At 36.0% G+C, this 25,699-nt stretch overlaps 1 protein-coding gene and 1 non-coding gene across 2 annotated transcripts; both read left to right on the plus strand.

Moving 5' to 3' along the window:
• Positions 1-4,227: 4,227 nt before the first annotated feature.
• LOC126666166 (probable anion transporter 3, chloroplastic) lies at positions 4,228-7,756 on the plus strand. Its single transcript, XM_050359161.2, has 8 exons — positions 4,228-4,736; positions 5,544-5,770; positions 5,875-6,226; positions 6,321-6,365; positions 6,428-6,574; positions 6,834-6,971; positions 7,063-7,096; positions 7,346-7,756. Exons 1-8 carry the CDS (start codon positions 4,296-4,298, stop codon positions 7,513-7,515), a joined length of 1,554 nt encoding a protein of 517 aa, XP_050215118.1. The 5' UTR covers positions 4,228-4,295; the 3' UTR covers positions 7,516-7,756.
• An 11,492-nt stretch (positions 7,757-19,248) lies between these two features.
• Positions 19,249-19,355, plus strand: LOC126666460 (small nucleolar RNA R71). The gene has a single exon (XR_007637958.1). It is a non-coding gene; the product is annotated as a small nucleolar RNA R71 (small nucleolar RNA).
• Positions 19,356-25,699: the final 6,344 nt, after the last annotated feature.

Genomic DNA, 25,699 nt, shown 5'->3' on the forward strand with positions numbered 1-25,699 from the left:
TACGGTTTAGTTTGATTTGAACATTTAACAAATTTTAATCTGCTCGGTTTTGGCCGATTTTATCTAATTTCAAATCAAGCCGTACCAATCAATATACACCCCTAATCGAAGCAATAATTTTTGGTTAACGATCGATCATCCTATTAAAGACGCGGATTATTTCAGATTCGAGCTATAACCATGATTGGACTATACAAGCGATACCAATACAGTGATTTGTTCTGATTTTTTGAGTTTTTTTTGTCAAAGTTCTTAGTTTTTGAGTGATAGGCATATTTTAGTTTATGCCTTCAGAATTTATAATTGTAGAGAATTTGGTTTGAATTATTATTGAATCTATAATTTTAATTTTCAGATCTGTATTCTTATTTTTGTTTTGAAGTTTGATGCTTTTAAAATTTCGGTTAAATGGTTCGGTTCGGTCGGTTAAAACCGAAATATCGATGTACCGAACCGAAAAAACCATTCACCGAAATAGGTGGTTTGGTTTTCATTAATTAGGGGTGGTTTGGTTCGGATATGGCAAAGTGCACTCCGAACCGAACCGTGCACACCCCTACTTTTATCCATGTCATTATTTCAGGTTTATTTTCCTTTGTCATTAGCATTACTGCATGATCTATTATATTCTGAACTACTTTTTCTTCTGTTTTGGCTTTCCAGAGTTGGCAAATGTTGACCCTCATGCTTCCAGAAACAAAGATGATCAATGATGTAGTCTTTTTGCTTTTGAATTAGAGCTTTCTGGTGGTGGAAGACAAACTGTAGAACTGATCCAGTGTCCCTTGTCCCTTTTGATATCAGAAGCTATGATCCTATGAAACTCTGAAAAGTGAAAAACTATGAACTCCCTTTGGTGGATCATGTCCCTTTTGACCCTTCTGAAAAGCTCTGATGTTATCATTGCTATGCCCCTTCTAAATCTGAACTTTGCTACATTGGTGGTGGGAAGCAAAATAAGAAGTATGTTTTTTTAACTCTTTCTAACTCTTTAACTTTGATCTGTTTTGAAATCCTGCTTTCAAACTATTCTTTTAACTTTCATGTTTTGTGTTGAGTTTGATATGTTTTAAAATCCCTGGTTTCAAATTCTTGTTTTAACTTCCATATTTTCTGTTCATTTAGTTTTGAAATCCCTACTTTCAAATTCTTGTTTTAACTTTCATTACAACTCATTACTTGTAATTAGAATTTTTTATGATTCCTGAGTCTCAAACCTGATTTGAAGACTCTTGTTTCAAACTTATTGACCTGTTTTGAAATCCCCTTGTTTTAACTTTCAAGTTTTACTTTCAAATTGTTTAAGTGTTCTTATTTTGAAAATTTTAGTTTTGGACAATGGTGAAACTTCCACCACTCTTAAATATTGTAATGCCTTCTTTTTTTATATGATGAAATGGCAAATTTTGAGCCACCATGTCATCGTACATATTGCAAATGAAACGATAAACAAATTGCCCTTGTTTTTTGTTAATCTTTTAACCTTTAACTATTTAGTAGATTTATATTTAATTGTTTATTCTTTTGTTTCATAGTCTGTTTCTTTCTCTCTTCTCCTGCAAACAGCTGGTTGATGATTTGCAATCAGTTTGTGGACTGCATTTGCTGGGATTTGATGGGATCTGAACTCTAAACTCTGAAGTTTATTTTTTTTTTGCATATATAAATATGAATTGCTGTAAATTTATGAATTTGTAATTTGTGTATTGCTGCTGAATAACAATTTTGTACATTTTTGTATCATTGGAAAGGGATGTATACGAATATAGTATAGATAAGTTTATAGTGTAATTTGTAAAATTGAGTTCATTTCTCTTAAATTTAAGGTCCTGATTTTGGCCCATTTGAAAGCTACCGAATGACAAAACCGAATTCGAACAGAACCGACTGAAAATTTGCGGCACTAATTTTTATCGGTTTAATTATATAAATTAGCAATTTGGTTTTTAAATATATATAATTCAAAACCGATGGTTTCTGTAAATTTAAAACCGAATCGAACCGACCGACACACACCCTAGTTGTGATGTTTTATTAGACTCACCCTTTTTACATCAATTAGGGTTATTATTCTCAAGCTTTTAACAAATGTTTAAAGAATAAATTTGTGAAATGTCCTCTAACTTGACTTCTTCAAGCTATTTTTTTCTTATTGAAGCTTTTAAATTAATTAAGTATTTTTTTTTTATTCCTAACACGTTTTCAACATCTACTATTAACTGATATTTATCATTAAAATATTCAAAATTATATTAGTTAGGCTCCAGTCAATTGATTCGAATATAAATACTAGTCCGTCACTCAAATATTTTTTCTTTTTGAAAAGAGAAATATTTATAAAAGGTTAATTGATTTGTAATACTAAGCCATCAGCTCAAATATTTCTAAATACTAATCATCCATCATTCAAATATTTCTATTTTTTTTTTTGAAAATATAAATATTTATAACATGACCACTATCTAATGGATTATATATGTATTATGTAATAAGTATGTTTCTTATTATCATTATGTAATAAGTATATGTTTTTTGTTATCATTATGTAGTAAGTACCTTGATGTACCAATGAGTTATAGTTTAAAGCGCAACAAACTGCTAGATTGTGGAGTAAATTCTCTTCAAACGCTTTTTTTTTCAATTATTAAAAGAAAATGTTTGTGCAAGTGTGTTACTGTTCATTTGACTTTGATGGATTTTAATATTTTAGGTAGAGTGCCATAATACAAGAAAAAGTTGTTGCTTGAGAGATGGAAAATGATAAATTCTTTATTTTACGAGTGTTACATTTCATAAATATAGCTGAGCAGAGATAGCAATAATAAGGAAATCAAATAGTGGTTGTTGGCTAGCACAACTTGAGAAAGGTTGGTGTATTTATCATACTACCTACTGCATAAGAGATTTTGTGTGTGTTTATGAATTAATACTCACATGGATAATTTTTAAAAAGAAATTAGATTTGATAATATAAACTTAATATTATTTTTTCTATCATGTTCGTCCCTTAAATTCAATACTTAATTTAATTTTTAATCTTTTGAAATGCCATAAGGATAATTTAGTTTAGGTGAACAGTAACCCTAGATAAGAAATTTGATATAGTCCTAAAATATCATAGTTAATATTTATTTTTTTGATTTATTTGACTTTCATTAATACTTAAACGGGAAGCCTTGATGATTTTAAAGCAACTTTAATATGAATTTGAGTTATTTCTAAGTAGTCAACATGATTCTTTGATTTTTTATTTTTATTTTTCTTTAGTCTCTACATAGTTTCTTCACCAACCTCAATAAAAGGACTAGCATAAACAAACTATACTCACAATTTTCTTTTTTTCCTTTTTATCATTTAAATAAAAGCAAAGGGTCGATATGGTTCTTGAGCTTGTATTTTAAGACAAATAAGCCATTTTTGGTTTTTTTTAGTCAATCGATTCCAAAACTTTTATCTTGGGATCAAATAAGTTACTTGTAGCTTTTTAGTCAATTACATTCTAAACTCTCTTAATTTAAATTAAATAACTCTTAATCCGTATATCTCAAACGCGTGACTTATTTAATATATCCAAGCGTAAAAGGTCTAGGATTTAAATGTCTAAAAAGGCTATAAGCGATTTATTTGATCAGGAGACACAAATTTTGGAATCTAATTAACAAAAGAAGTTAAAATAATTTTTTTGACACCGAAATACAAGTTCAAAAGCCAAATTGACCTTTTTCTCATTTAAATAATAATCCAAACTCCCTCTTGTGATCTTGAAGAGGCATGTGTGCTACATTGACTTATTGCGGGTTATTAACTAGTGTGGAATCAAATCTTTATGATTAGTGCAGTATCAAATTGATACTTAAGCTTTAAGCCATATCATAAATGTGCCATAGTTTAAATTTATATTTTGGGGATGATGTTTGAACAAATTTAGGCAAACCAAAAAAATAATAATGATGGAAAACTCGAATGTAGATGCCATTATTTATCCAATTCCATATGCTACGTCGAAATGCATCAACCTGGATTTGTCTAAAAATCATTGTTTAAAATATAAATTAAATTTATAGAAATATTTTGATATAAATTAAAGTTTCATTAGAAAAACGAAACTAGAGGCAAAATTATGGTACCATATGAGATAATAACCCACTTATTGCTTAGCTTATAACTTTGCTTGCATCTCTACACCAACAACATTACCTAACTTTTTTATATAAATTCTAACATTTTCACATTTCATTTCATTTAAAGAGCTTCATCAATTTGGCGTTATATTTTTTTTTATTCTCTTCCTTCGAATGGCGGCAAAATCTCCGCTAAATCTCTCCGCTTCAAGTTACACTCATTTCACGAAGAGCTCCAAACCAAATTTGTTTGGTTTGAAGAGAAACCAGTTAGGGTTTGAGCAGAAGACAATCTTCAAGAATCATTACTCGATCGAAACGACAAGAAAACGAGAGCTTTTGAAGGGGAGCAGAAGCGGAGGAGGAGGAGGATGCACGGTGAGGTGCACGGCGGAGGGGGTGGAGAGAAGAATGTTGATGGGAGGTGGAAGAGGAGGAGGAGAGGCTACGACGACGAAGACGACGGGTGTTAGTATACCGGAAAGGTATAAAGTGGTGGCGTTAACGGCGTTTGTTATGTGTCTTTGTAATGCTGATCGGATTGTTATGTCAGTTGCTGTTGTTCCTCTGGCTGCTAAATACGGCTGGTCCAGTTCGTTCCTCGGCATTGTCCAGGTAATTCTTTTTTTTTAAAGAAAGAAAATCCAAAACTCTATTTTTGCTCATTTTTTGGTATTGATTGCAAATATTACACGTGTGGCTTGTATTTATAAACAATTTTGTTTTTTTTTTCATTTGATATTGTATAAAATAGTATTTAATAACTATATTTTAATAAAAAATTAATTACAAAATTAATTATATCTATGAGTTATGACAAATAAATTATACTATAAAATGAAATTTTAATACAGCTGAATTTTCAATAGAATTAAACCAAACAAGTTGTAAATAATTACCGACTATCATTGACTTAATAATGTAATTGAGTCTTTGTCATGTAACCCCTAATAAAATCAAGTACATGTCATGCAACGCATAAATAAATCAAGTATTTGTCATAAAATGCATATAATAGGCAAAAGGAGCAAATATGCCCTTCAACTTTTGATTAAAGAACATTTGTCTTTAAATCTTAACTCGGTTCAACTAGATTCTTAAACTTTTAAAATTGATGCAAATAAACCATTTTTCTAACGAAAAAATAATTGAAGTCAGCTTGAAGAGTTGATTTCCATTGATATTATAATTTTTAGAGAGTCGCACAAATTAAGTTAAAATTTTAAAATACAAATATACTTTTTTAAAAGTTTAATGACATATTTGCACCTCTTATTTAAGGATGTCACATCTTATAAAAATTTAGTTAAAGTCAAATATACAACGGATAATTAATTTTATTATTAAGATAAAATGAGTAATTAATTATGATGATTGAATATGGGGATGAATAAGTGATGGTTTGTTGAATTAATGGTGAAGTCGTCATTTCTATGGGGGTACATATTGTCATCAGTAATAGGAGGAGCCTTAGTTGACAAATATGGAGGAAAAAGAGTGCTGGCCTGGGGCGTAGGCCTCTGGTCTTTGGCGACAATTCTCACTCCGTTCGCTGCTAATCATTCCACCGCCGCCCTTTTAGCCGCTCGCGCCTTCTTTGGACTTGCTGAGGGTGTAGCTTTTCCTGCCATGAACACCTTCTTATCAAGGTTTATTTATCGAAAAATTATAAACTTACAATCCATGTTTCAAATCAGTCCCCTAAATTTATCAATTTTGACGGATTAGTCCAAACTTTTTATCATGGATTCAGGTGGTTTCCAACTGAAGAACGAGCAAGTGCAGTAGGATTATCAATGGCAGGGTTTCATCTTGGCAATGTAGTAGGCCTTCTTTTAACTCCAATTATGCTATCAACCATCGGAATTTCCGGTCCTTTTATTCTGTTTGCATCTCTTGGAATACTATGGGTCTCCACATGGACTAACGGAGTCACAGACGATCCTCGAGACAGTCCTTTCGTCACCGTGTCAGAATTGAGGTTAATCCAAGCCGGTAAAATAGATTCTCCGGCGCCGAACAAAGGCCAACTTCCACCGCTACGCCTCCTGTTTTCGAAACTGCCGACATGGGCTATTATTTTTGCTAATATAACTAACAATTGGGTGAGTAATATACACATTACGTACTTTCAGAATCTTGAAAAATAAATGTGAACCTTTGTATCTAATAATACTCTTTATCATTTTGTACTCGCAGGGTTACTTTGTTCTGCTTTCATGGATGCCTGTTTATTTTAAAACTGTAAGTTCTTCTTACCGTTTAAATTTGGATTAGACTGGTTTTTAAATGTTTTGTGGATACAGGTATTTAATGTGAATTTGAAGCAAGCAGCGTGGTTTAGTGCTGTTCCGTGGGGAACAATGGCGGTTTCAGGTTACATTGCAGGAGCAGTATCCGATTACTTGATCAAGACAGGCTACTCTTTGACATTTGTCCGAAAGCTCATGCAGGTATTTCTTTTTAATATGTAACTTAAAACACCCGAAAAGTCGAGTCTGTTACACGGAAACGGAAATGCTGAAACGAGAAACAATGAAACTACAATTTTTACAATAGTATGTAATGAATATAGATTTTTGAAATTTCATGAGCGTTTCCGGAAAAGAAAATGAAAGGTCGGAATATATGACTGTACAAGTTTCCGTACAACGTACTCGAGATTGAAGCTCATGAGGACTTGATCATAACCTATTATTATGTATGTTGCAGTCTATTGGTTTTATTGGACCTGGTGTATCATTGCTGTGCTTAAATTATGTGAAGACACCAGTGAGTGCTTCTATGTGCATCACAGCAGCTCTGAGCTTGAGTTCTTTTAGCCAAGCTGGATTTCTTCTCAATATGCAAGTAAGTCCATCCATTCTCTAATACCACCATGATCTCTTGCGGGTTCGATTTCAAACGAATTGATCAATTTTTCATTGTTTTGTATGATCAGGATATAGCTCCTCAATATGCAGGTTTCCTCCATGGTAAGTTGTTCTGTTGCAATTTCATTAACATAAAATTAACATTTAGGGTGTTTATCCAACACAACCGACCAACAAACATAACTGTCCGGAATGGAAAATGATCGCTAGCAATTTATTTAAAATAAAAAAATTACAATATATTTACTTTGAACCGAGAAAAAAACCGATGTACACTCCTAATAAGCATTAACATTAACAATTGGATATAGCTCAATTGGTACTGACCAAAGAGATTGACATGTCATACAGGAATATCAAATTCAGCGGGTACATTTGCAGCTATAGTGAGCACAATAGGAACAGGTTATTTCGTTCAATGGCTTGGGTCGTTTCAGGCGTTTCTGAGTGTCACAGCAGGCCTATATTTCATTGCCGCAGTATTTTGGAATATGTTTGCGACAGGAGAGCGAGTTTTGTAGATTTGATAGTTTTTAGATGCCAAATCAGAATCAAGGTTGAAAATGTTGAGACGTATAGTATTGTATAGGTGACTTTTTGAGACATTTTGTGGTACAGTTGGTTGATTCTTTTGTGTGTAGTTTTTTGAATTAATTTAATTGGATTTTACTTGGCATCTACAGTGAGAATAATGTAAAAGAAAATATGAAGAACTTGTATATACTGATTTTATGAAGAAAACCGCCTCAACTTGGCACGAAATATCAAATAAGTCATTTTGTAGGCTTTTAGGTTAAACTAACCTACAACTTGCATTTTTGTATCACAAAAACCCGCAATTTGCATTTTTATATCAAAAAGACCCCTCTGAACAAAAAAAAAGGGTGAGTTAGCTAATTATAAATTTTAATCTTAATTAATCCTAATTTAATACTAATTAAACATAATCAACTTAAAGTAAACAAAAAACTAACTAAACCTAAAACCATAACACCGACCAATCGAATTCGCCACCGGACACCCAAATTCCACCACTGGCCACCCTCAATCTCACCACCGGCTGCCCTTAATCCCACCACTGGTTGTTCATCCCCTAAAAGAATGAACAGGATCTATTTTCGGTGGTGGGGGTGGGGGCATATGGCGGTGGGTAGACGTCGGCGGACGGTGGTCGGAAAAAGAGGGGGATGGGGGAAGGAAGGGAAAAAAGAAAAAAGAGATCTCTAAATTTTTATTAAAAATTAAAATGATTATTTAAATTTTAAAATTATAAAAATATAATTGAAATTTAAAAATAATCAATGATCAATTTAAAAGATAAATAAAACATTAAGAGTTTTTTCAAAAACTTTTTTTTTATTTTTATGGGGAGAGTGTAACTCACTTGCTTAGTTGAGAGTGGGTGAGGGATTTTTTGATACTAAAACGTAAGTTCTGGGTCAGTTTGTAGCAAAAACGGCGAGATTGACTCATTTGATATTTAGTGCCAAGTTGAGGCAACGATTTGATCCTTTGTTCCTAATTTTTGTAAGACTAAGTTTTAGTGAGAGTTTAAGTTAGTTTACTTTATATTTACATTCGGTTTAAAATTTCAGCTAGTTTACTATCAATTTATTTTTCAATTTATTTTTGATAATATATATTATTTTAATTAAATTAAATTTATTTTAAATTTATAACCAGTTTATGGAAAGTTTACATTAAGTTAATTTACTTTACCTGATAAAAATATTAGTTTATTTTAAATTTACATGAATTTTATTTTCAGGTTACATTAGGTTTATTTTAGATAAATTTATTTTAAATTTCTTTTCAATTTAATTTGATATATTTTTTTATGGTTAAGGTCATAAAAATTTCATCAACTTTACACGTTTACTCATTTTAATCACGCCGTTTAAAAATTGTCATTTTCATACACGAACTATCAATTTTTTCCAAATTCATACACCATTCAAAAATCCGGTGAAAATTGCTGAGTTGGCAACCGGATAGTGACATGTCATAACGAACCAAATAGTGACACGCCAGCAATTTTCGTCGGATTTTTGAACGGTTTATGGATTTGAGAAAAATTGGTAATTGGTGTATGAAAATGACATGATTAAAATGAGAAAACGTGTAAAGTTGGTGAATTTTTATGACATTACCCCTATTTTTTATTATTCAACATTTCATTCAACTAACTATTCATATAGTCCTTAAAACGTTTTTGGCACTCTTTGACAATCAAACCAATAGAAGAACGATCCTCCATCGACGAATCGAAAGCTTGAACCAAAAGTAGCGTATCTGTTTCAAACCGAAAATTTTGCGAAGTCAAGCTCTTAATCCAGGACAAAGATTTTGTAAAGTTGATGGCTTCCTCCATAAGAGGCTCTTGCAACCCTTGCATCGAATGAGCCTTTGCCCCAATGCATCGACCAACATGATCTCGGACTACACAAGCAATACCAATACAGTGATTTGCTTGAAATATAACTGCATCCAAGATATAGGTAACATGACCAGCCTGTCTTAATTTCTAGAAGATGGATGTAGCAACAGTTGATGTAGCACTAGGGGTGAGCTCGGTTCGGTTCGGTTCGGTTCGGTGTGCAAAATGTTAAAACCGAACCAAACCACCCCTACTTAAGTGGAAACCAAACCGCACTACTTCGGTGCACGGTTTTTTCGGTTCGGATAACCGAATTTTCGGTTTTTTTCGGTCCGGTTCGGTCGTTTCACACACTATTCAAAATTAATAATAAACTTTAATTTTTAAAAACTTTTAATATACAAATATAAATATACAGTCTGTTTTAAAAGGCCTAAGAAATATGTGTAAGGCCTTTTACCCAAAAAAATAGAGGGCCTATAAATATACAGACCTAAATATAAATACAGACTACAAAAAATACAGGCCCACAAAGTTTAATAAATTTTACAGGCCAATTAACAACTTGTATAAGTTGTACAAAAAATGGAACTAATCTACAAAAAATGAAAGTAATCTTCACTTCACTTCACTTCTTTTACCAAAAAATGATCTCATCCCACCAATTAGTTCCCAAAAAATGAAGCCAAAAAACCTGCAAAAAGAAAGAAGGCAGTGAATGAGAAATAAAAAGAAAAAACTGACTTAAAATGAAAGTATAAACTAGTAATAAATCAGAATTAGGCTCAGCTTGCATAAGTTAAGTCATTAGATTCACTCAACTTTCATAAAGGCAACAAATTACTTATGTCACACAATTAAAAGTTGAGCAATTCCAGACTTGAAGTGGAAGCTTCATCATTGCCAAAATGAAATGATATATTAGCATAAGACAGAGAAATCAAACACAATATGCAGTGACTCTAAATTGCAGTGACTACATTTTAAACAGATCTCATCAATGTCATTTGCTAATAAGGCTCAGATATGAAAAGTGCATCAAGTATAAACACTTAAGATCATAAAAAGGTGGCAATAATAAAATGTCTCACAGTTCATAACCTATAGTATTAACTTAAATGTGGAAGCATCATCATAGCCATTAGCAGAAACAGACAGAGAAATCAAAGTAAATCACAGCATAAACATCATACCAGCCAAGATTTCTACAATGTCTATATGCCAAATACCATTATTATGATGCAGCAAGGCAAGAATAGATATACTAAGCATCAAATATCAAAAATGCAGTAAGGATATCACATAAGCCAATAGGAGCTTCCAAGGATCAGGAATTCAATTCAGCAAGTTAAATAAAAGAGATTAAACAGTCAAAGACAAACTGTTAATCATTTTTAGCATTTGCTGGATCTTGAAAACCTGCAAAATAAAAATGAACAAGTTAGCAAACATTATAGGAAAAAAAACAAAAATTAAACAGAAATAAGATATGGATAGATTTAATTTACCTGCTTCTAGCTCTTCCAATTCTTCCAAAGTCTGCTCAATTGAAACGGGCTTTGAGGGGTCCCTTAGCCAATCTTGAGTGCAAATTAAAGCCTCCACAATTTTAGGAGTTAAACAACTCCTAAAATCATCAAGCACTCTACCACCAGTGCTAAAAGCAGACTCTGAAGCAACTGTGGAGACTGGTACTGCAAGTACATCTCTAGCAATCCTGGATAGGACTGGGAATCTCTGAGAATTGTACTTCCACCATCTCAGAATATCAAAATTCCCATCATTAGGAGCTACTGCCTCACTTAAGTAAATATCAAGTTCGGATTTCTTGCTTCCACCCACACCACCAGTCTCCAACATTTGCTGCAAGAACCGTTCTTTTAACACAGAATTGGCTTGAGAGAATTGGCCCTGAGTTTCAGATGAGGAGCCAGTCTGGCCAGCAACAGCCATTTCTTTCTTGTATTGCACATCATAGTCATTAAATAACTCAACCAAGTCATCCATCACACACTTAAACAAAAATTTCCCTTCTAGGGCACCATACATCTCACTCAAGGTATATTCCATGTACACAACTCTATCCCTGGGATCTAAAATGTTAGCAAAAAAGATCAATTTGTTCATAACTATTGGATCACCCCAGTACTTATTGAACTTAGCTTTCATTTTAAGTCCCATGGCCCTCAGAGACACATCAGTAGAAGCAATCCAATCTTGGAGAATTGTTGACAGATCAGATATCTCATTAAAATGGTTGTTAGAGGTCACATAAAGAGAACCAGAAATTCTCAATGTCATTTTATAGAAACACTCTAACATACCACATAACTTCCTAACTGCCCTCCTAACCTTTTCAAATGAGTTACCAGACTCCTTTAGACCATCAGAAACAACAAGGTTAAGGATGTGAGCAATACATCTCATGTGTGCATATTTACATCTTACAGAAGTACACCCCCAAGTCAACAATTTTTTCATAAAGAAAGTCATAGCAGCAGTATTATTCTCAGCATTATCAAGGGTCACAAAGAAAATGTTTTTAAGCCCCCACTCTTGCAAACAAGTTTCTAATGCCTTAGTCAAATGCTCTCCTTTATGTTTAGAACAAGGCACAAAAGAGATGATTTTTTTATTAAGCTTCCAATCATCATCAATGTAATGGGCAGTGACACACATGTAATTTAGTCTTTGATTGGAAGTCCATGAATCACTAGTTAGACTAATTCTTTGTGTACTTGTTTTCAAAATATTTTTCAATTTCAATCTCTCTTCAACAAACATGGAATAACAGTCTCTATTCACAGTAAACCTAGAAGGGATTTTAAACAGAGGACAAGCAACACTCATTAGCTTCCTAAAACCCTGTTTCTCAACAAACTTAAAGGGCAATTCATCAACAATAATCATATATGCAACAGCTTGCCTAATTACATCTTGATCAAACTTCCATGAAGCAACATTAAACATTTCAGGAGCAGCAACACAACCATCATTCACAACAGGCTGAAAAGATAAAAGGGCTTGCCTAGTTTCAATAGTGTGTGGGTGTTTAGTACATCTAAGCATATGACCCCTCAAAGTAGATGTTCCATTTTTTTTGGCATGACAATTATAGATACGGGCACAGTACTTACATTTTGCTTGCAAGCTCACACCCTTTGTATCTTTAATGGAATCAAAGTGGTCCCATACCACTGATCTTTGTTGTGATACTTTTCTCTTTTTCTGATTTGCTTCCACATTAGCATTTTCCTTTTGTCCATCAGAAACAGGGACAGGGTCAGGTATAGCTTCTTGACTAGCATTTAATGCTTCCACATCAGCTTGTTCTTGGCCATTTGCAGGCTCAAGTTGGCTATCGATTTGATGAATCACCAAATCAGGTTCCATCTACAAAATTGATAAAAATGCAACAAAGACTCAGACAGCCAACCATTAAAAAATATACAAGCAGAACAGAACAGAAATCAGTACTCAGAGAGCCAAAACCAACCATTAAAATTATACAAGCAGAACAGAACTCAAAACTCAGAGAGCCAAAACCAACCATTAGATTCAGCAAAAGTCATATTACCTTAAGGTTAACGTTTTAAAGCTTCCACCGAAGACCGTTGGCCAAGTAACCTTCGAGAAGTTGTTCATGAAAGATAGAAAAACAGAAGATACTAAATAAGCAAATATAGAAATCTGATGGAGTACCATAATGATAAACCCCATAATAAACGAAGAAAGCACAAAGTATAAGAGTTTAATCTCAAATATACCTTATAATCTGGTCTTTTTGGTAAGAAATGCAGGATCTGTACAAAATAAACAAAGAGATAAAAAAAAGTTAGCCCAAATTGTTCAAACCCAATTTTAATGCAATATATTAAAAAAATTACAAATCGAACCTGTTTACCTTAAAGGTCTAGCATTTCTTCTCAAAATCACCAGAGATTTTATCAATTAAAACTCTGAAAACCGATTAGCAAAGTTGCAAAACAACAAAGTGAATTAGGGTTTCACTTTGATGTAATAGAGAAGAACGATGACTGACCAGGTCTCTAACAGCGTTCAACAAACATTGAATCCATTAAAGAGAAGAATATAAGCCAGAGAGAAGAGTGTTTTAGGGTTTCATCGACTGAGACTGAGAGAGAGGGTAGAGAAGAAGAGAGTTGAGAGGACTCATAGAAGAGAGAGGGGAGAGCGATAGAATTAGGGCTGCGAGTGTTGTTGAGGATAAACCCAACTTGTAATAGAGTGGACCTAAGTCCGAGTTATCGTACCCACAAGGAGTGAATTCAAGAGTGATTATCGATGAGAGTGATTTTAGTTGCTATTCAATTCGTTTAGCAAACATGAATATGGTTTTCAAAGTATCAAAAGTCTAAAGGTAAACAACTACTAAACTTGCAATTAAACAAGATTGAACAATAAGGATTCAACTAAGGGTAAAAACGCTTGGAGGTTGCTAGTCATGCCAAAGTCATATCTAGGTAGTTCGGGTCAAGGTGATAGGAGCTTAGGTCGGGTCAAGCTATTCTACGGAACCAATTCCGCTCTCTCGAGCCGGAAGTGAATGAGTCAAAACTTGATTAACAATTCCGAAATCTAATCCACTCTCGTGCTCATAGATTTTGATAGAGTTAAACGAGCCGACTAATCAAGCAAACTCCACAACCAAGATAGCCCTAGATCATGCTAATGCATCTAGGTCTAAAGCATGTACTCCCCTAGGTATAGTCTAATTAGTTAACTCTCGTCCTCTTAATTAAACCACATAGCAAAGAATAAGAGGCCAACCTATACTAAGCATTAAGCTCAAGAAGCACAACAACCAACATCACCCATAAACCCTAACCCTAATCACCTATTTAATCAAGCATGGCAATCATAACAACCCCCAAACAAGGGGTTTAGCTACTAATCATCATCATGGCAAAACTAATTAAGCAATAATGAAGATTAGGCATAGAGTAAAGATTAAGTACCTTGGAGTAATAAATGAACCTTAAACACATGAACAAGATAATGAAGCTTCAATTAAAAGACTAATACTTGTATTTAATAAGTTTCCCAATATAGCAAAATCTGGAAATTAGTTTGAAGAACACCAAGAACTATGAAGATCCTTTACTACTTTTAGTAAGAACAATAAGAACAATGATTTAAAGCTAGAGAGAAAGTGTTGCTACAATAATGAGATGTCTATCAATTCTCTACCAAATCATGACATAACCTAAAATAGAGATAAAAGGGTTTTTATATGTTTACAAAAGAGGAAAGAAAAACATTCACTCAAGGAGTGTTTGGCCCAAAGAAGCAAAGAGAATCAAGCCTTGAAGCATTTGAAATCAAATTTCCCCCTTTACACAAGCCTAAGCTCGAATCGAGCTTGATTTTTTGCTCCTCAAGCTCGATTCGAGCTTGAATTTCTGGAACTCAGAGTGGTGAGCTCGAATCGAGCTCCCTCTTGGCCTTGGTGAGCTCGATTCGAGCTTGGCATTACGGTTTCAGCTCCAATCTTTAAAACTTCATAACTTTGCGTAGAAATGTCCGATTGAGTCGATTCTTGAACCGTTGGAAAGCTTGGGACGTCTACTTCAACTTTCATGAAGAACACAAATTCATTTGAGGCTTCTAGCTGGTTCCAATTTGCCAATTAGTGCAGAGGGGTCGGTTTTTCAGACTTGCAAATGAGCTTTCGCCTCTTTTCCGTCGACTTTTCCATCTTTTGTATCAAAATGCTTCCGCGATGCTCCAAAGTACCTGAAATAATAAAACATATAATAAGGCACTCGGAATACCATAAAACCGTGATAAATCATAATAAAAGCATGCGGAAACGGCACCCTAAATAGGAGTAAAATACTCCTATCAAACCTCCTCACACTAAACCTTGCTTGTCCTCAAGCAAGAAATGAATCTTACTCGGAGACGCATGCTAGCTAATAACTTCAAACCCGCATATATATCATACACAATGTTCCAACTAATGAATTACCAAACGAATGATTCCCGACCTAACAACTAAGAGTGATGCAAACAAGTGAGAAATGCAATGTCAATGACATAAATTGATAGCATCAAGGTTACAATCACAGAAGCATGCTTATCGACCATTCTATATTACAAACTTGCTATCTTATGCGGGACGTGTATACAAATCGGATTCAAGCTACGTTGGGCACAACACGGCATAAATGTTCTACTACAAGCAATGGCGTATTCCTCACTAGATTTCACTCGCTCAAGATAACAAAGGGTATACAAAGAACACATGTAATAGTCACCATAGGCTTGCTCAAATTCCGGACTCCACTACTTAGTTCGGTTTTCGGCAACTATCAAATGGACTTTCAAGGGTTATAATGGGGCTAAGGGTTAGGGGTAGGTAAAAAGATAGATTTTTGCTAAAAACTTGACTTGAATAACAATTGCACTCTTTTACTTGGTCTAGCTTGGAAATTTTCATACAAGTGAACTTTTTAACAAATGAGAACTTTTCATGCCTTTGTTTATTCTTTCTTTCTTTTCTTTTCTTCAATTTCTCTCTTTTTTCTTTTGTTTTCTTTTTCATGTTTTTTTTTATTTCTTTCTCTAAGGCATTAACTTATATTTTTAGCACTTAGTTCACTTTTTTCAATAGTTCATCAAGCTAGAGTTTCCTTATGTTTTTATATGAACTATTTCAAGTCAAGTTAGGGTGTTTTAGAGGTAAAATTTTGAAAAAGGTTGATTTGTGTGAAAATTGTGGTTTAAACAAAAAATTTGGTTAAGGCTCAAATTGTGTTATCTAGGGGAAAAGGGGTAGGCTTTTTGAGTGGGTTGGAGAAGTGTGTAATCCTAATTTCCATTATCACCTAATTGCCAAAAACTCAACAATACAATCTTGCCCGGAGATATGAGCAAGTTCTAGGACTAAACATGCAAAACACAACAACAAAATAGGCTCGAAAAAACTCAAGACTTGGGTGTGTTTTAACCAATGCTAGAACTACAACAATCATGCCACATATGCCCAATTTCCTAAAATTCAACAATTTTACTACATACACATCATGTATCCGCATCAAGCTCATTGGTCATGCATTTAAGGTCAATTGTTGCTAACAAGTGATTTCACCCTAATCTTATCAACTTATGTCATATAATTGGCATTTCACTAAGCAATCATCAACAACAATTGTTAGAACAAGAAAAACCATTCAATGATTCATTAACTAGAACATGACAATTGATATAATGCAAGTACTTGATCAACTTAGCTAACATGATACAAAATTAAGCTAAGGGTCATGCTCAAAGATTCGACCAAAATTCTCCTAAACAAAACATCAAAAACACACAAACAACTAAAATTAACAACGAAAAAGAAAAAACATCAAAACAAACAATCCTACGCAACTACATTCAATTTTCCAACCCTCCTCACACATTTCGATGCAATGTCCTCAATGCTAAGAAATTAGACAAATAAAAATTGAATTGGAGTTGAGTTTAGAAAATCAAATCTTGTGTGTTCAATCGAACACACAAAAACATAAATGAAACACTAAAAATAAGTAACAAAATATAAATGACAAGAAAAGAAATCGAACCTCTTGGGAATGCCTCCCAAGTGCGCTTGTTTTAAGTCGAAAGCTCGACTATCGATCCTCAAAATCATGGAGGATCAAAAAGAGCGACTTGCTCGCGACTTTCATCGATCAACACTCTAGGATATGGTTTGCACCATTCTCCAAGCACCTTAAAAACATCTCCATTGGCCCCCTCCAACTCAATCAAATCATTATCCAATTTGCGCCGTGTTTTAAACGGCCCGCTCCACTTAGAAATCAACTTCCCCGCTTGTGAATGTACTTGAGAGGTTCGAACTTGGACGTACTCACCAAGAGTAGCAACTTCCGTGCATATTTGTCTCTTGCTTGCGGTTGCTATCCCGTTGAGCTTCAACTTCCATGATGCCCAACGTCTTGGTTTTCCCTTGCGTGGCTTGACATGAGGTGTTGTCTTGATTTTTGCACACACAACCTCGGGTTCTTTCATAGGAACCTCCTTCATAGGCACATGGAATGTGGGCTCAATAGTATCAATCTTCATGCATTTCTCCTCCTCACACTTGCTTTTGCCATGCTTGATGTCAAACACCATGCTCTCATCATTCATTCTTAATGTTATCTTCCCCCCATTAACATCAACCAATGCTCTCCCCGTATTCAAAAAAGGACGCCCGAGAATCATGGGGCAATCTTTGTCGACCGCATAATCAAGCACAACAAAGTCCACCGGAAAGATGAACTTGCCCACTTTTACTAGCACGTCTTCCGCAACCCCGTGCGGTCTCTTGAGCGAATGGTCGGCCAATTGGAGCATCATGGAAGTTTGTTTTATCGGTTGGTTTCCACATATTTTCCTGAAAAGACACAACGGCATTAGATTTATACTTGCACCTAAATCGCAAAGACAATTAAGAGAAGTAGAAGTGCCAATTAAGCAAGGAATCGTGAAACTCCCTGTATCTTGTAGCTTGGTCGGTAGATTGCTTTGGATAATAGAACTACAACTTTCCGTTAGAGGAATTGTTCCGCCTTGTTCCCAACTTCGCTTGTTCATAATTATGTCTTTCAAGAACTTAGCGTATTGGGGCATCTCTCGCAAGGCATCCCCTAGGCTCATGCTTATTTGAAGTTTCTTGAATATTTCAAGAAACTTATGAAACTTTTCATTATCCGGAGCCTTTCTCAACCGGTTTGGGAATGGTATTTTAGGCACAAAAGGTGGTGGTGGTGGTGGCCTCACATATGGTTCTTCAACATCAATATCAATAGCCACCTCCTCACACGACTTTGGTAGCTCTTGACTAGAGCTTGCAACATCTATTACCACTTGAGGCTCAACCTCCACAATCATTGGCCTCTTGCCATTAGCTTTTTCAAGATCCTTATCATGATCAACATCAAGGACTCTACCGCTTCGAAGTTCCACAACTTTGATGGCTTTCACATGCTCTCTAGGATTGTTTTCCGTAGTAGAGGGCAATCCCCCTTGAGGTCTACCTTGAAGCGAAAGTGCCATTTGTGAGATTTGAGTCTCTAAGTGATGGATGGTGGAAGCTTGGTTCTTCTCCCTTTGCCTATTTTCATTGTGAAGTTGCCTATTTTCAACCTCCATCTTTTCAAATTTCTCCATCAATTTGGCAAGCATGTTTCCCTCATCCGTGTTCCTTGGTTGTTGGAAACCGGGAGGGTGTTGTGGTCTACCACCATAATTATTCCCTTGGTGTTGGTTGTTGTGGTATTGACCTTGTGGTTGTTGTTGATATTGAGGTCTATTTCCTCCTTGAAAACTAGGACCCGCTTGGTTGGAGGCTTGAGCATTGCCTTGACCTTCTTGGTTTCTCCATCCAAAGTTAGGATGATTCCTCCATCCGGGGTTGTAGGTATTAGAGTACGGGTCATTAGCTTGCCCTTGGCCCCCAACATAGTTCACTTGCTCACTCCAAGCTTTCCCCGTGGCATAACACTCCCCACTACTATGGTTGTAGTCCCCACAATGCTCACATCCCACTTGAACATAGGCGACCGGTGCGTTTCTTGGAGCAACTTGTTTCTTGAGGGCATCCACTTGTGCTTGTAGAGAAGCATTAGTTGCTTTTATGGCCTCCATTTCCCTCACTTGATCAAGAGTCATTACCGACTTTTGAGTAGATGGCGCTCTTCTATCAATAGGACCCCAAGTGCTACTAACTATCGCCAACTTTTCCACCAATTCTAGCGCCTCTTCATACGTCTTTTGCATTAGTGATCCGCCCGAAGCCGCATCAATTGTTGCTCTAGTAGTAATAGTCGTCCCATCATAGAAGATTTGGATCACATGCTCTTTATTGAGCCGATGATGGGGGACACTCCTTTGTAAATCCTTGAAACGCTCCCATGCCTCATAAAGTGACTCCCCTTCAAATTGAATAAATTCAAGAATATCCTTGGTCAACTTTGTAGTCTTGCCATGAGGGAAATATTTGTTGAGAAACGCTTGAGCCAACTCTCTCCAATTGTGGATGGATTCGTTGGGTAGAGAGTGAAGCCATAAGCTAGCCTTGTCCCTTAAAGAGAAGGGGAACATTCTCAACTTGATTTGATCCGCGGTTATCCCATGAAGCTTAAACGTATTGAGTACACCCAAGAATTTGGCGATGTGCGCATTGGGATCCTCTTGACTCAACCCGTAAAATGCACAACGATTCTCTAAAAGTTGTATCGTACTTGGCTTGATCTCAAAGGTTGCCGCTTGAACCGGCATTGCAAAACATCCAAACGTGGCATTATCCACATTCGGCAAAAAGAATTCGCCTAAAGTTTGTCTTGGTTGATTGTGCACTTGTGGATGCAAGTGGGGTCGATCATCCCTTGGGCGTTCTTGATGCCTTTGGCGATTCACATTCTCAAGTGGGGGAGGAGGCGGATAATGTTGTTCCGCTCCTTCCACTTGAGGATTGAACCGCTCACCTTCCTCAAAATCTTCATTCTCATTTTCCATGATAGCGGGTCTACGATTTTCCCGCCTCACACTTCTTTCAAAGCCCCCGAAATTGTCTTGAAACGGTTCTAGTGGAAGATTAGCCCTTCGTGTATTGTGCATACACTATAGTTGATATCCTACACAAACAACAACAAGCAAACCACGCGTAACCCGGAAAAAAGCAAAAACAAACAATTGTAACAAAAACAGAAAATAAAACTAACTCGACCGAACTACAACTAATTTCAATCAATCAATAAACACTCGTCACTCCCCGGCAACGGCGCCAAAAACTTGTTGAGGATAAACCCAACTTGTAATAGAGTGGACCTAAGTCCGAGTTATCGTACCCACAAGGAGTGAATTCAAGAGTGATTATCGATGAGAGTGATTTTAGTTGCTATTCAATTCGTTTAGCAAACATGAATATGGTTTTCAAAGTATCAAAAGTCTAAAGGTAAACAACTACTAAACTTGCAATTAAACAAGATTGAACAATAAGGATTCAACTAAGGGTAAAAACGCTTGGAGGTTGCTAGTCATGCCAAAGTCATATCTAGGTAGTTCGGGTCAAGGTGATAGGAGCTTAGGTCGGGTCAAGCTATTCTACGGAACCAATTCCGCTCTCTCGAGCCGGAAGTGAATGAGTCAAAACTTGATTAACAATTCCGAAATCTAATCCACTCTCGTGCTCATAGATTTTGATAGAGTTAAACGAGCCGACTAATCAAGCAAACTCCACAACCAAGATAGCCCTAGATCATGCTAATGCATCTAGGTCTAAAGCATGTACTCCCCTAGGTATAGTCTAATTAGTTAACTCTCGTCCTCTTAATTAAACCACATAGCAAAGAATAAGAGGCCAACCTATACTAAGCATTAAGCTCAAGAAGCACAACAACCAACATCACCCATAAACCCTAACCCTAATCACCTATTTAATCAAGCATGGCAATCATAACAACCCCCAAACAAGGGGTTTAGCTACTAATCATCATCATGGCAAAACTAATTAAGCAATAATGAAGATTAGGCATAGAGTAAAGATTAAGTACCTTGGAGTAATAAATGAACCTTAAACACATGAACAAGATAATGAAGCTTCAATTAAAAGACTAATACTTGTATTTAATAAGTTTCCCAATATAGCAAAATCTGGAAATTAGTTTGAAGAACACCAAGAACTATGAAGATCCTTTACTACTTTTAGTAAGAACAATAAGAACAATGATTTAAAGCTAGAGAGAAAGTGTTGCTACAATAATGAGATGTCTATCAATTCTCTACCAAATCATGACATAAACTAAAATAGAGATAAAAGGGTTTTTATATGTTTACAAAAGAGGAAAGAAAAACATTCACTCAAGGAGTGTTTGGCCCAAAGAAGCAAAGAGAATCAAGCCTTGAAGCATTTGAAATCAAATTTCCCCCTTTACACAAGCCTAAGCTCGAATCGAGCTTGATTTTTTGCTCCTCAAGCTCGATTCGAGCTTGAATTTCTGGAACTCAGAGTGGTGAGCTCGAATCGAGCTCCCTCTTGGCCTTGGTGAGCTCGATTCGAGCTTGGCATTACGGTTTCAGCTCCGATCTTTAAAACTTCATAACTTTGCGTAGAAATGTCCGATTGAGTCGATTCTTGAACCGTTGGAAAGCTTGGGACGTCTACTTCAACTTTCATGAAGAACACAAATTCATTTGAGGCTTCTAGCTGGTTCCAATTTGCCAATTAGTGCAGAGGGGTCGGTTTTTCAGACTTGCAAATGAGCTTTCGCCTCTTTTCCGTCGACTTTTCCATCTTTTGTATCAAAATGCTTTCGCGATGCTCCAAAGTACCTGAAATAATAAAACATATAATAAGGCACTCGGAATACCATAAAACCGTGATAAATCATAATAAAAGCATGCGGAAACGGCACCCTAAATAGGAGTAAAATACTCCTATCAAGTGTCGGTGTTTCTGAGTGAATTAGGTTTAGGAAAATTTTAAGGAGAGTATTTATACCCCCTAACCCCCTAAAACAAAACGACGTCGTTTTGTAATTTCGGTTTTCGGTTCGGTTCGGTTAACCGCGCCCTAAAACCAGATCAGAACCGAAAACTGCAGAAATCAAAAATCCCAAACCAAATCACACCGAGTAAACCGATTTAACCACTCCACAATTTTTTTCGACTCGGTTTGGATCGGTTTTGCGGAGTGGTTCGGTTTTTGCTCACCCCTATGTAGCACCATCGGTTATGCCAAACTAAGTTGATTTCCAAAACTGAAGAAATATCAGCCCACTAGAGATAGAATGAGTAGTCGAGCTACCACGACCGTGTCAAGCCAAATTTTTTGATTTCCTAAATACCCTGGAGAACCATGCTGCTCTTGCTGATCAATTGTCTGGGATATGAACAACTACATCTATTGGCCAAGAGTTGTCATCTGACCTGCAGCCAATTATAGACCAAAATGAGTCAAGCAAGAGACAGAAAACGGACACTGGAAAAGGATATGAACAAGTGATTCCCTCCCCAATGCTCACAAGATATATAATGTCAATCTTCACGTGACTAGATCTCAAGGCATCTCTAGTTGGAAAAATATAGCTTGCCAAAGAAAGTGTTTCACTTTAGGAGAAATATGTTGAGACCACAAAAACATCCAACCAATCTAGGTGTTTTGAATACTACCACATTCGGCGAGATGTCATTAGATGCTTATATCCACTTTTAATAGAATATATCTCGTGTCTTTCCTGATAATAGACATAGGGCTAAAGAGAGAGTCAAAAAAAGGATCTTTCGTGTATAATCATGCATAATCTCGAATGTTATCAGTTCCGCCACGTAGACCAAATAATACAATATAAAATTGAACAAATGATAGGTCAAGATCATGTCTGCCGGTCGACGAGAGAGACCATTCTACAACATGACCAACCTCCAACAAAGAGAGTCCACTCGTCTATCAGGCACAAGAGGTATACTCACAATTTTAAAGATATCCCCGATTATTAAATAAATTTGAAACAACATCAAGATCACACTCTTTTAGCGTCAACTTTGATCAAAGAATTGACACTTCCCTGCATAATAATTAGATGTAAATCTGTCGTGATAAACGGATTGTCGATGTTCATCAGCCATAATTCACCAATGGTGGACACTGTCTTTCCATCGCCTATCACCTAAAAACTCCCAAATTTAACCAAACACTAAGCAATCAATGATGTTTCTCCATATAAAACTAGGTTTACCACTCAACCTAGTAGACTGGAAACTCGATGTAGGAAAACAGCGAGCTTTCAGTAACCGAGCAACTGTAATACCCCAAAAATTTTAATTATCTAATTGGACCACGTGTCCAGTTTGGATTCGCCAAAGTGACATTATCGGAAAGTTTTCCGATAAATAAGTTTTAGCATGTCGGTTTTAGAAAAGATAATTTCGGAGAAAATTTATATTATATTTCAATTCTGAAGTTAAAATTGGAATAAAAAGGAAAAATGTCAAGAAATGTCCAAAATGAAGTACAGGGACCAAAGTAGTAATTTAGCCACTTTGTGTCGAAAATAGAAATATTGGATTTTGACGGGAAAGTGTTAATATCGAGCTTTGTATTATTTATCGGATATAAATAATACGTATAAGTCGTAATAAAAGAGTTTATCGATTTAGCTATGGACTAAATCGTATTAAAGAAAAGTTTAAAGGAAAAATGATAAGAAACAAAAAGAACAAGGATTAAAGTAAGATTTTTGCCAAATCATATAAGAAAAGAAATATGAATCAGATAGAGGAAGAGAAGCATCCAGAGACGAGAGAAATCCATCGATCGGTTTCGTTTCGCCGCCGTTTCTTCGTTCGACATCCGATTTGAGCGATTTTCGCGTCGATCTCTTCGTAATTGAAAGCTTTATCGATATCAAGCTTCATTCCAAGGTAAGAGTTTGAGAATTGGTGCCAAATTCGAGTTATATGGGCTGTTTTAAATAAAGAATATGAATTTGACGTTTTAGCTCGGTTTGAACGTTTTGGTGAAAATGAAATGACGGGTTTTGAAGGATTTGAGGTTGTGAGAGTGTGGAGCATGACAGGGTGCGGAGAAACGGCCCGGAAACAGCGTTTCCGGGCCGAGCATAGCGAGCAGCTATGCGCCCGCATAGCAGAAGCTATGCGAACGCATAGCTCAGGCTATGCGCCCGCATAGCTCAGGCTATGCGCCCGCATAGCCAAGCAAGGCTATGCGCGCGCATAGCCAAGCTATGCGCCCGCATAGCCAGACTATGCGAGCGCATAGCCAGACTATGCGAGCGCATAGTCATGCTATGCGCCCGCACAGTAGGTTCGGGGGGGCCGAAACAGACTTTTGACCTAGTTTGACCGATTTTCGATAATTTTGAATATTAAACCCTACAACTCAACAATAGACCCCGATCACTTGAAAAGAGATACTTAGCTCGACGTTTTACGCGAGTAACGATAATGAAAAATGTTAAGGGAATTATATAATTTCCGAATACGAGGAATGGTATTCGATAAGTCGTGGATACGACTAAGAGTTTCTGAATACGTAAATAGTATTAAGAATGAAATCAACACCTAAATTATGAAAGTATTAAATGTATAATCCACATCTGACTATTAAACGTTAATTAATATGTAACAGACGTACGACCAGGCAGTGAGGGCACTATAGGTGTGCTAGTACGAGCATATTACCACATCGATCTTGTTGTAGAGTGGATAGCGGTCACTGTGAGTTGCATTTTACTTTCGTGTATTATATATTAAAGTTATTTTATATAAATATATATATACTGTTTCACGCATCGCATTATATATAGCTGATTAAATGTTATATGTTTATGTAATTTTTATATACGAGAACTAGTATGCGATCCGATGAAACTAGCTACCTATTGGGTGTCAATAGGCTGTGTGATCACCAGTATCGAGTCAGTCTAGTATGTTTGCATTTGAGAAATGATATGACACAGCTGGGAGCTGATGATGATTATGAAATTTACGATTGGGTATATGATTTTGATACGAGTGAGCACTCGGCTACGGTGTAGTCTGGAGTCCCCGTATCTAGTGGCTGGGCCACCAGCGAGTTGGACTCGCAATTGATATTTACGATTGGGTTAAATGATAATGATTATTCGAGAAATGTGTCGCATGCTAGGATATTAGTTTCGTACGGATCAAATACATGTTTATATGTTTTATATTATTGTTTATTGAGATGCGATGCTATGTTTTTATGATAATACCGTTAGTAAATGCACACTCACTCAGTATTTTCCCAAATACTGACCCCTCACCTTTGATGCCCTACAGGTGCTTAGCTTGTGGACCTAGCTAGAGGCCAATTTTGAAGTCCAGAAGTCAGCTGTATATGTTAGTTTCTGACTTCTGTGAATGCTGCAGTAGTGGTCCTTTGTCGATAGTATAGTAGCCTAGACAGCAGTTCATTCTGATTGTATATATTAACTGCTGTTATTGTTTTATATGCATTTTGATAGGCTACGTGTTTAGTATATGATCCACGGCCCCAGATGCCGGTGTGATGTTTTGAGACACTAACTGATGTATATAGTACTGCGAGGCCAGTTCGTACATGGTACGGTAACTAGAGCCCGCGAGGTTAACAGAACAGTTAGTGTAAATGTTTATATATGTTATATATTTGCTTCTGTTGTGTTACGCTGTTTATTTATATTATTTGAGAAAAATTAATTGTGATTTTAGGCTTGCTACGGGTTCCGGAGCTACCACTCCCGTTCCCTAGCGCCGGTTGCGGCTCAATATTTTGGGTCGTGACAATGTTGGTA

Source organism: Mercurialis annua, linkage group LG1-X (assembly GCF_937616625.2).
Source record: "Mercurialis annua linkage group LG1-X, ddMerAnnu1.2, whole genome shotgun sequence".
Taxonomy (NCBI): Eukaryota; Viridiplantae; Streptophyta; class Magnoliopsida; order Malpighiales; family Euphorbiaceae; genus Mercurialis; species Mercurialis annua.